The 10905-nt window shown below is 35.2% G+C and overlaps 1 protein-coding gene across 1 annotated transcript; it reads right to left on the bottom strand.

Moving 5' to 3' along the window:
• Positions 1 to 1582: 1582 nt before the first annotated feature.
• On the bottom strand, positions 1583 to 9666 carry LOC138166466 (probable 2-ketogluconate reductase). The gene is made up of 5 exons (XM_069094938.1): positions 9285 to 9666; positions 8513 to 8684; positions 7405 to 7583; positions 4932 to 5028; positions 1583 to 1774 (listed from the first exon to the last, which is right to left on the bottom strand). Exons 1-5 carry the CDS (start codon positions 9664 to 9666, stop codon positions 1618 to 1620), a joined length of 987 nt encoding a protein of 328 aa, XP_068951039.1. The 3' UTR covers positions 1583 to 1617.
• Positions 9667 to 10905: the final 1239 nt, after the last annotated feature.

Genomic DNA, 10905 nt, shown 5'->3' with positions numbered 1-10905 from the left:
AGTGTTACTGGAACAAAGAGTATGTATAAGGTAGTAAGGTGGGAGACTGGAAAGGTAGAAAGGGGATAGTTTATGAAGGGATTTGAATGGGAAACGGAGCATTTTGTATTTGCTCCTGGAAGCAATAGGAAGCCACTGATGTTTATTGTGGTGGGGGTGACATGATCAGAGCTGCACTTTAAGAAAATCACTTTAGTGTCTGAATGGAGAATGGATTGGAATGGAGAGGAATTGAAGCAGGAAAATCCACCCATACGCCCTTGTAGTAGTCTGGGTTGAGAGGTTTGCACTGAGGGGTGGCAGTATTACCTATTGGAGAGATGTTGTAAAGGTGAGATTGGCAATAGTTTGAATAAGAGGGATAAGAGATAGTGAAGAGTCTAGGATGACAGCCCGAGAAGCTGGGAGGATGGTGGTGCCTAGGCTCTGGCAGGAAGGTGGCAGGGAGGAGGAGAGAGGCATTAGTATGAAAGGTGCGTTCTGTTTTGGACATGTTGAGTTTAAGATGTTTACCAGACATCCCATTCAAAATGTCTCAAAGGCAGTCGGAGATGCAAGATTAGAGGTCAGCAGAGAAATTGGGGCAGAACAGCTAGAGCTGAGAAGTCTCAGCTTCTATATTAATATATATATAATTACCATAGAGATGGTAATTAAATCCATGGGAGTTGATGAGATCACAAGGTTAAGTAGTATAGAGGGAGGTGTTGGTTGCACTGAAGTTCTGATAGCTTTATTACTGAGTTTACCACAGAATTAGGTTGTTAGAAAATTAAATAAGTTGTTGATAGAATAGGTTAAAATATTTTTATTAGTGGTTTTTCATATTTGAAAGTTTACATATTATTTACTAGTTGTTTGGAGACATAAATGTTGTTGACCAAACTTAAATCACACAAGTATTCATCTTCTTATTGAAAAACAACCCACAGTACAGAAAAGTATGTCTAATAGCAAAACTACTTATTCAAAACATCTCAATCACAAAATAGAGACTTACATTGGAGTCATTTATGATAAATTAATATAATTATCCTCATTATACAATTGCAGGGGGGTCTCCAGAATAGCCAAAGGGCAAAAAGAGGGCTGTGAGCTGCAGGGTGAATAGAAGAGAGGATATAAGGTAGAAATAAGGATGGAAAAATAACATGGTCTACTCTGCAATCTTGTTTAGAGGTCAGCCTGAACTAGTCAAAGCTTAAGAAATGCTTTTACATTTCTTTCCACTTTTTGTTTTCATTGCTCCTTCCCATATCCAGATCAGTATATTTCTTTCTTGCCTTATCTACCATGTTTGCTTATATAGTGGTAATTTTTTGTTAGGTAAGTTTTGAATACTGTAAACTCCATAGAGAAAGAGAATAACAGACAAGACTACCAACGATACATATGTATTATATTCAGCACAGTGCTAGACTCTGAAGGATTCTTGGGAATACATATTCTTTGTTAGCTCTTCAAACATAATAAAATGAAAATCTATGAGTTTTTAATTTCATGAAGAGAAGTACTAGTATATATATATACATATATATATACTATGCAAAGTAAAAATAAGCTTTTGTCATTTAGGCTGTCAAGTTTTCATCATTATGAACTTTCCACCCAAACAAATCATTTAATATGTACTTCATTAGGAATAGGAAGGCCACTGAGAGCAGCCAGAAGGTTTTCAATCATAGTTTCCATCATGAGATGTCGACTTTGATGAGTTGCACTTCCAATGTGAGGTGTTAAAGTAACATTCTTTAACTTTAACAAAGGATGAGATCTGAAATACAAATGCATTGAAAAAAATTATTCAGGTTTCATTGATTTTTAAAATCATTATACTGTAGCTTTACTTTTTATATTTGACAGAAGATAAAAATTTATAGGAGATTGAAAAAGAATACCAGAAAATTCCATTTGATTCATGGAACAATAATGGAATTTTAGAACCAGATAGAACCTTAAAGATTGTTCTAATAAGTCTCATTTTAAAGATGAGGGAAATAGAGGCCCAAACTAAGGACACAGTATGAATTAATGGGAAAGCCAGTGCTAGAACACAGGACTCCTGGCCCCCAAATCAGGGCTCTGATATTCTACACTGTCTTCACAATTACCTCAAAAATATAGAACACTAGTGAAAAATAGGTATCATTTTAAAGAATTAAATGTAAAGGCCTGCATTTAGGTTCAACAAATCAACTATATAAGACTGGATTAAGTACATGTAGCTTGTCAAGAGTTCATAAGAAAACACCTGAGCTTCCACTCCCAGCTCTAGTTGAACACAAGTTCAATAAGCCAACAATGTGATGTGGCTTTTTATAATTTTTTTTAAAAGACTAATATAATTATTGGCTGTACTCGTAGAAAAATAGTGGTAGGTACTGGGAAATAATAGTCCTATCATACAGCACATTGATCACACTTCACATGCTCAATTCTGGCTGCCAGATTTTAAGAGGGACTTTAGCAAACAAAATTGTATCCAGAAGATGGTGACCAGCATGGCAAGGGGTCTGAAATCTATCACCTGAGGAGAGTTAAAAATTAATGCAGGTAGCATGTAGTTTGGAGAAGAAAAGACAAAACAGAGACACAAAATCTGACTTCATACATTCAAGGTATTCATAGATGAGACAATACATTTGTGTTAGGTTGCTAAGGATGGCAAAGCTGGGACCAGTAAGTGAAAGTGACAAATCTGTTAAATGTTAATCACAGATGCAGAGTTTGAAGAATTGTGCTACAAACATGAGGTGTTAGCATAATTTTATTACCTTTAACAAAGGGTGAGATCTGAAATACCCTGCACTGCAAAAAGCTGTTCCAGTTTTATTGATTTCTTTTAGAATTATTATCAAACTATAGTTACAAACTAATACAAAGATAAAAATGGAGAAGATTAAAAAAGAATTAAAGACAATTTCATTTGATCCAGGGAAGAATCTTCCAATCTTAGAACCAGACAGGACCTTTACTATCCAGCAAGAAAACCCCCTGCTGGTTTTTGAGTCTTGTTTGAGGGATCCACAGGGTCACAACAATTCAAATATTAAGATGCTATTTGCATGTTAAAATACTCCTTCATTTTCCAACTCTATATCTGTAAGAAGAAACTAAAACAAAATATTGAATAGAGAAAAAGACATAAAAATCCAGCTCTCTTCTATTGTCAGACATTGAGGAGATTTGCAAAAATATGTAAGACAATGCCACCCTTCTCACTAAATTTTTCATTTTGGAAGATGTAGTTTTTTTGTTTTGTTTTTTGAGGGGGGAAGACAAGGCAATTGGGGTTGATTTGCCGAAGGTCACACAGCTAGTTAAGTGTTGAGTGTCTGAGGCCGCATTTGAACTAAGGTCCTCCTGACTCCAGTGCCAGTGCTCTATTCACTGTGCCACCTAGCTGCCTCAGATATAGTTATTTTTTAAAAAGAATGTTATTTATGTTAACACGTAAAGGGTTTATTATTATTATTAGATGAATTAAACTATTTTTTAAATCTATCAATTTTAATGTCAAATGCAGTAAAATATCAATATATATATATACAACCCTCAATAATTTTAAGTATGTAAAGGTGCACTGAGACCAAAACATTGGAGAAACACAGATCTAGTCAAAAATCCTCATATTACAGATGAAGAAACTAGGTAGTAAGTCTGGAGAAGAGAAGATTAAATAAAGACACAAAATTTGAGTTCAGAAATTTGAAGCATATATAGATAAAGTGATAGATTTGTTTTGGTAAAATGACAGAACAAGGACCATTGGGAGGGAGTGATAGGAGATATTTGTTATATTGAACCAAAATCTGCTTAAATATTAGAACTGTTCAACAATGAGATGGACTGAATAATAGGGGTACCAAACAATCTGTCACTGCAGATATTCAGTTATAAGCTGGGCAAATAGCTCTCAGTGATACTCTAGGAAGAATTCCAATACTAGGTGGGAGATTGGATAGTCAAAAGGCAATGAACATTTATTTATTAAGTACCTACTAAATGCCAGGTACTCTGTTAAGTGCTGAGGATAAAAAGAGGAAAAAAGAAAGTCCATGCCCTAAAGAGCTAATTATCTCCTGGGGGAAGATATCACACAAAAGAAAGACAGAAAGTGTGTTTGTGTAGCGGCAACCACACTGGCATACCCAGTATGGCTGCTAGCACAGATTCTTAGATCTGCCTAACTAGGAAAGATAGCTGTTTAAGGGGTCAACAATCTTTTTCAATTACAGTCACTAGTTCAGGGGAAAAGTCAGCATCCTGAACTTCAGAGCAAATGCAAGCAGAGAAATAAAGACCAACAGACAGGGCCCTGACTGCCTGAATCAACTTTACACTCTACATACATCCCTGGATTGAGAGAACCTTTACATGTGAGCAGGTGGGGAGCTCTGAACATACAGGCCACTCAGAATTTTGACCAGGGAATCACAAGATCCTTCTCATAAGTGAGCTCCCAAAGCAAAATACCAGTTCAGAGTATATATACCCTTTTTAGAGCCAGAAGGCATCACAATGCTCATGACTCAGTGCCTAATTAGAAATTAGCAAAAGGTGTGAAGAGCCTTCCTACAAACAAGCCTCCCCTAAGTAAATTTCCTTTAATGGGTTCCATGTGAGGTCTATTAATGGGTGGGGAAGACCTTATATTCCATTAACATTACAGTTTGGGAGGGAGGCAGAAGGTTCTTGATCTGGGGGAAGGAAGGAGAAGTCAGAGAAGGCCCATAGATGGCAGCCAGGTGGGAAACAAGGATTAGAAGACCTTTAAAACCCAGTGAGCCTTCAACTGAGCCATCCAGCAAAGAAAACTGTTATCCTTGAATATGGGCTGGAAACTTTTCTTCAATTTTTGTCTAAAAAAAATTGCAGGATAAAAAAAAAATGCAGGAATAGATTTTTGTGTTTTGTTTCTTGTTCTTTACCTTGGCAGAGGTTCAGGGTAAGTCACATCCAGGCCTGCACCTTTAATAATCCCAGTTTGAAGAGCTTCAACTAGGGCATCTTGATCAATTAATTGACCTGAATTAATGGAACAATAACTTCATTACTATTGTAATTAGCCTCTATCAATATCATAATTAGACTATATGTAATACATATAAAAAACTTTATCATATATGTAATAGAGAAGTAATGTCCACATTTCAACCTCTTTCAATAACTAAAACCACAGTTGTGCCTGTTCTAACCGAACAAATGACAGGAACACATGAATATCAAATTACATAAGATCAAAGGATTGTGATACAAAAATAAAAATAGAGGCAAGGAAACAATAAGTATGCCCACATAACTTTTTTTCCTTCAGTGCCAAAGGTTACTTTTTTATAACTCAAGAGCAACTTAACATTTAAAGCTTAGTTGAGGGGAAGAATATTCTTGTGGAAGGAAGGTCAGTCTTAGAAATGAGAATTATTATTGTTGTTCAGTCATTTTTCAGTCATGTCTGACTCTTCAGATCCCATTTGGGACCTTCTTGGCAAAGAAATGGTTTTCCATTTCCTTCTCCAACTTATTTTACAAATGAGGAAACTGAGGCAAAAACATTAAGTGACTTCCACCGGGTCACATAGCTAGTAAGTGTCTTAGTGTCTGTCATACACAGATTTGAACTCAGGAAGATGAGACTTCTTGACTCCAGGCCTAGCACTCAATCCACTCTGCCACCTGGCTGCCCCAAAATAAGAGACATGGGTTTTAATTCAATTTCTCACACTTGCTAGTCAGTTATCCATGCAAGTCACTGGGCCTTTGGTTTCCTCATATACAAAACTGGGTTAAGAACCTGAATACCCACTTTACAGGGTTGGTGAGAGGATGAAATGAGATAATGTACACAAATCGATTCACAAAACTTGAAGTACTATAATAATGTAAGCTACCAATCATGACAACTGAATATTATAGATTTAAAACGGAAGAGGTGGATCACAATGGTCATACAATCCAAACACCTCATTTTACAGGCATGGAAACTGATGGTCGAAGAGATTGAGTGACTTGCCCAGGGTCACACAACCAGGAAGTGTCTGAGCCAATATTTAAACCCAGGTCTTCCTGACTCCAAGTCCACGAGGTCATGATGTCTCTCATTTTATTTCAGGTGTAAAATGACATGTTCATGTCCCATCAAGTAACATTTAGGTGAGAAAAAAATTCTCGTTTAAACTTAGAGCCTACATAGGCTTGTAAAAAGATTTATGATGTTCTTTCTGAATGTCAATCGGTATTCAGTAAATGTCTAACTCCAAAGCTTAAAGTAACGAAGCTTAGTGAGATGCTCTGATAAGGATACTTTTATTTCTGAAGACCAATTCTTTAATATGCTTTTCTTTTGTTTGTTGCAATAGTAGTCTCTAGAATTGAGATTTATGTGTCCAGTGTCTAGTGCTAAGGCTACAGAAGTACTAATTTTCAAGGAATCTTCCCTGGGGAGTAGGTTTCTAATTGCCTAACATGGTCACCAAATACCAGGTAAAAATACTGATATCATTTAGAATGACAATGCTACATATTTTACACATAATGTATATGCTATGAAATATATATTCTTTATGGATTGGTATATTATCTAAATAATATTTAATATAGATTATAGATTCATATATTCCCATATTCTTTATATATTGATAATATATTTATAATCTTACTTTTCCAAAGCACTTTTACATTTATTACTTAAACCTTGTGAGTTACAAATTCCAGATATTATCTTTATCACATATAAATAAAGTAATTAAGGCACAAAGATTAATCAAGGCCATAGTTAATAACAAAGCCAGTCCTTGAATTCTCACATCTAAACTCCACTACTTTCTGATCATCAGTAAACTAGTAGTGACCCAAATAATCAGCACTGATTTCAGTGATGTTATTTCAATGTCAACAGAATTTTATTTCTCTGTACTAAACTCTGTTAGGGCTCTCAGTTTCATAAGTTCTATGTTCAACTCATGACAATTTTGAGTGGGCATAGGAATGATTATTATGTGTAGATATTTAAATAAGGCATTATAAAAATGTTAAGGAAGAAAAAGAAAGAATTTTGCTGAGAAAGTAATGAATAAACACTGAGAAGCACATAAGTAAACTTAAAAGATATCCAATATGGTACTGTTCTTCTCCACAAAAGGTATAAAAAAATCAAACTTTGAAAAAAATTTTTACTTGACTTATTTATAACTTGATTTGAAAATATATTCACAAAAAGTCAAGAATTCTTACAATCAGAAGGTAAATCAACTCTTGCTTACCAATCTGGATTACTCTTTGAATTGAGAGCTGCAAAAGAAGGAAGTTGATAGAGAATGCCAAATACGTGAGATTTTTTGCTACCTCATTGCAAAGAAGGAGAAAAATATCATTTTGGTAAGAGTATCTTCTAGTATCTGTTACCTCTGCCAATGTTTATAAGAGAAGCTGTGGGTTTCATTAGTCCTAGTTCTCTTTTTCCAATCAACTTATGAGTCTGGGGTGTCAAATTGGCAATCAGCATTACAAAGTCTGATTGCTGAAGAAGCTCATCCAACTTTGCACAGTAATGAGCACCAACTGCCTGTTCCTCTTCCACTTTCCTGCCAGGGTAAATGAAGGGAAAAAAGTGAGTTTCCTAATGAGAAATAGTTCAAAGTACCCAAAGAAACTTCAAGAGACCAAGAACAAAATCCAGGAAAAAGTCACTAAAAAGGAACCTAAAACAAGATAAAATGATTCAGTCATATTATTTAGGCTAAGGGCTACCAATTAAGTGTAGATTGGATAAAAGAAGCATGGAGGCAGTGTGGTATAGTGGGAAAAACAACGGATTTAGAGTCAGAAAAAGTGTGTTCAAATCCTGGCTCCAATTGGTGCCTTGTAAATCGAAAGGACTTTAAAATAAAACAGGAGAGGGAGAAAACAGCCTATATATTTTCCCCAAAATAGATATCATAGCGTAGCAGTTCTCAAAGTGTAGTCTGTAGAAACTGGGATTCTCAGCACCCTTTCAGGGGGAGGGTGGTCCAGAAAGACAAAATTACTTTTATAAGTTATTATTTGCTTTTAAAATATTCCTCCTTTTTACAACTATATATCTAGAAGGAACAAGATAGATAAAAAGGGATGGAAGTAATGCTGTATATTAAGAAGAGAAAATCTAGGAACTGGAATGGGCAAGGAAGGAAGAGAAAAAATGATGGAGAATATCTGACTGAAACTCTATGGAGGGAGAAAGAAAAGGAGTTTTATCACTACACTGTGATGTGGCAGTTAATGGAATCGTGGGTTTCATTTGGAGAGACAAAACTTCACTTAAGGGACAGCTTGGTGGCACAGCAAGTGGAGCACTGGCCCTGGAGTCAGGAGGACCTGGGTTCAAATCTGATCTCAGACACTTGATACTTAACTGGCTGTGTGACCTTGGGCAAGTCACTCAGCCCCAGTTGCCTTAGCCTCCCCCCTCCAAAAAAAACAAAACAAAAAAAACCCAACTTAAGTTCAGAAATTTATTTTTTAGAAGTTTTACCTGCGGTTCCTATTGTGATACAGAATCTTCATTTCAAATCCTTTGGCTCGCTGAGCAACCTTATAGCCAATGTTGCCCATACCTATGATTCCTAGAGTAGATCCAGTCACTTCTTCTCCCATCCAGTTGACCCCAAAATACTTAGTGTCTGGTGAAATAGCTACCTCATTCCCTAAAAGTCCAAGATGTAAAAGTGAGCCATGGAACTTTCTCTACAAACATTTCTACTAAGCTTTTAAGACAAAGAAATGAAAGAACAAGTTGTCATTTGCATCTTGCTAAACAATCTCTGAGAAATCATGCTCTGGAACACACAACTCATCCATCTCTACATGAAGTAAAACAAAAATTTCCGCAAAAAAATAAACCATAACATATTGAGAACAGGTAGTAGTTTTCTTCATAGCATAAACTAGAATATTCTGGCAAAAGGTTTATATTGTAACATTTATTCTAAACTAACAATTTTCTGTCATAATAAGGTTGGGGCTCAACATTGGGTCTGGGAACTTGTTTTATAAATTTTCAGTAACGATATTTCAGTAGAATTGGTTTCCTTTGTAATCCTATGGATTTTAATTTGTTAATTTAAAAAAACATTATTCTGAGAAGGGTTCCATAGACTTCCTAAGACATTACCTAGGAGTCAGGATGATAGGAAAAGGATTCATATCTTTAAAATATCAGTCTGAATATATTTTCACTATTTTCACAAATAAAGACTCTAATTATCAATTGTCATGAAATTAAATGACTTAAAAGGTCGTTTTACCTTCTAATATTCTGCGGGCTGATGCCAAAAGTAAGGCCATTCCCATATCTGCAGTGCTGTTAGCAACAGCATGTGGGGTATTGGCCACTTTCACACCAAAGCTGGCAATCATTTTCAGGTCCAGATGATCCAGGCCAGCTCCTGGGCTTACAATAATCTTCAAGGCAGGCAAGCTCTGCAGGAGCTCCTGGTCTATATGTGGTTTCAATCCCCATATATATATTGCTTGTATCTTTTGACTGAAATATGTGTTGTTTTCAAGAAATTCTTGCATGGTGACAAGATTAAAATGTTTCTTAAGATATCCTAAATGACCTTCATGCGCACCATATGGTCCTTCAATACTACTTATCAAAATATAAGGTAGCTTTTGATCTTCCATGATCTGTGGAGAAAAATAAAGGGTTTCTGTAGTAAAGGAAAAAATCTTTAGGAATATGGAGTGTATTCTTTAATCATTGACTTCCTGAATTACAACGAGAATGGAATAGGATTGTTTGAAGGTTTTAGCCATATTTCTAGAATAGTTCACAGGTCCTAGGACTTATACTAGCTTGAAGGTCTCCTCTACTTTCTTCCACTTTAGCCTCTGTTCTAAAATTAACCTTGCCATTAAAAAGAAGAATATTTTCATTATTTTTTAAATTTACTAAATAAAATTCTGGGTTCTTGATGTTTAAAGGTCAACAAATAGAACATTTTGTATCTTTTATTTTTATTTTATTTTTGCCTTCTGCAATTGGGGTTAAGTAACTTGCCCAAGGTTACACAGCTAGTGTGTGTGTGTGTGTGTGTGTGTGTGTGTGTGTGTGTGTGTTAAGTGTCTGAGGCCAGCACCAAACTCCGCTCCTCCTGACTCCAGGGCTGGCACCTCACTCACTGCGTCACCTAGCTGCCCCCATTTTATATCTGAAATAGCAAATTCTTTTTCTAAACTGTAGTGAGTGAATAATTTCTGCCTTTGTCTCACTGACCCTTGATGGAAAAACTACTTTTTTCCTATGGAATTTTTATGAGATTCATTTGTGGAAATAGAACATAATATGATTACTGAGTTAAAAATCTCTTCAGATTATAATAATTTATTATATAAAGATTATAATAAATACAACAATCAAAATTTACTCAACTTACACATAATATAAACAAATGTATACTTGTGAATCCTTAATGAAAAGCTCACCTTTATTTTTTTCTCTGACTTCAGAGTTAGTGAACTGTTCAGTGTTCTACACTGCTTTCATGGTACTAACACAGAAAATTGTGTATATCAGTGTAGATAACATAAGTTATGGAATGAGCATTATTAGATTTTTTAAATTGAATTTTGAAAGCCAAAATTTTGAATTTTGAATGCCAAACTGACTCTGAATTTTTGAGATGGTGATGCCACAGCAAGCCATGAAACCACAACAAAGCAAGAGATTAACAAAATTGAAAGCAAGAAAAGCTCCAATCGTACTGGTAAAATGAATAGCTACTTAAAATAAAAAAAACTAATAAAATAAACACTTTTTTAAAAAAAAGAAAATAGAATTGTTTGAATCAAAGGTGAATGAAGAGAATTCAGGACAAATGAAGATGAAATAAATTATCAAAAACTATTTTGTCCAATTCTATA

Source organism: Petaurus breviceps, unplaced genomic scaffold, assembly GCF_028583685.1.
Source record: "Petaurus breviceps papuanus isolate PSGF00001 unplaced genomic scaffold, PetGlider_PUasm1.0 224, whole genome shotgun sequence".
NCBI classification, from domain to species: domain Eukaryota; kingdom Metazoa; phylum Chordata; class Mammalia; order Diprotodontia; family Petauridae; genus Petaurus; species Petaurus breviceps.
This window is presented reverse-complemented; position numbering and strand designations above follow the sequence as displayed.

Coding starts and splice junctions, on each gene's coding strand:
- LOC138166466 (XM_069094938.1), bottom strand. CDS start 9,666: ATGGAAGATCAAAAGCTACCTTATATTTTGATAAGTAGTATTGAAGGA. Junction 8,685..9,284: donor AGCCCGCAGAATATTAGAAG/GTAAAACGACCT, acceptor TTGGACTTTTAG/GGAATGAGGTAGCTATTTCA. Junction 1,775..4,931: donor TACCCTGAACCTCTGCCAAG/GTAAAGAACAAG, acceptor TTTGTATTTCAG/ATCTCATCCTTTGTTAAAGT.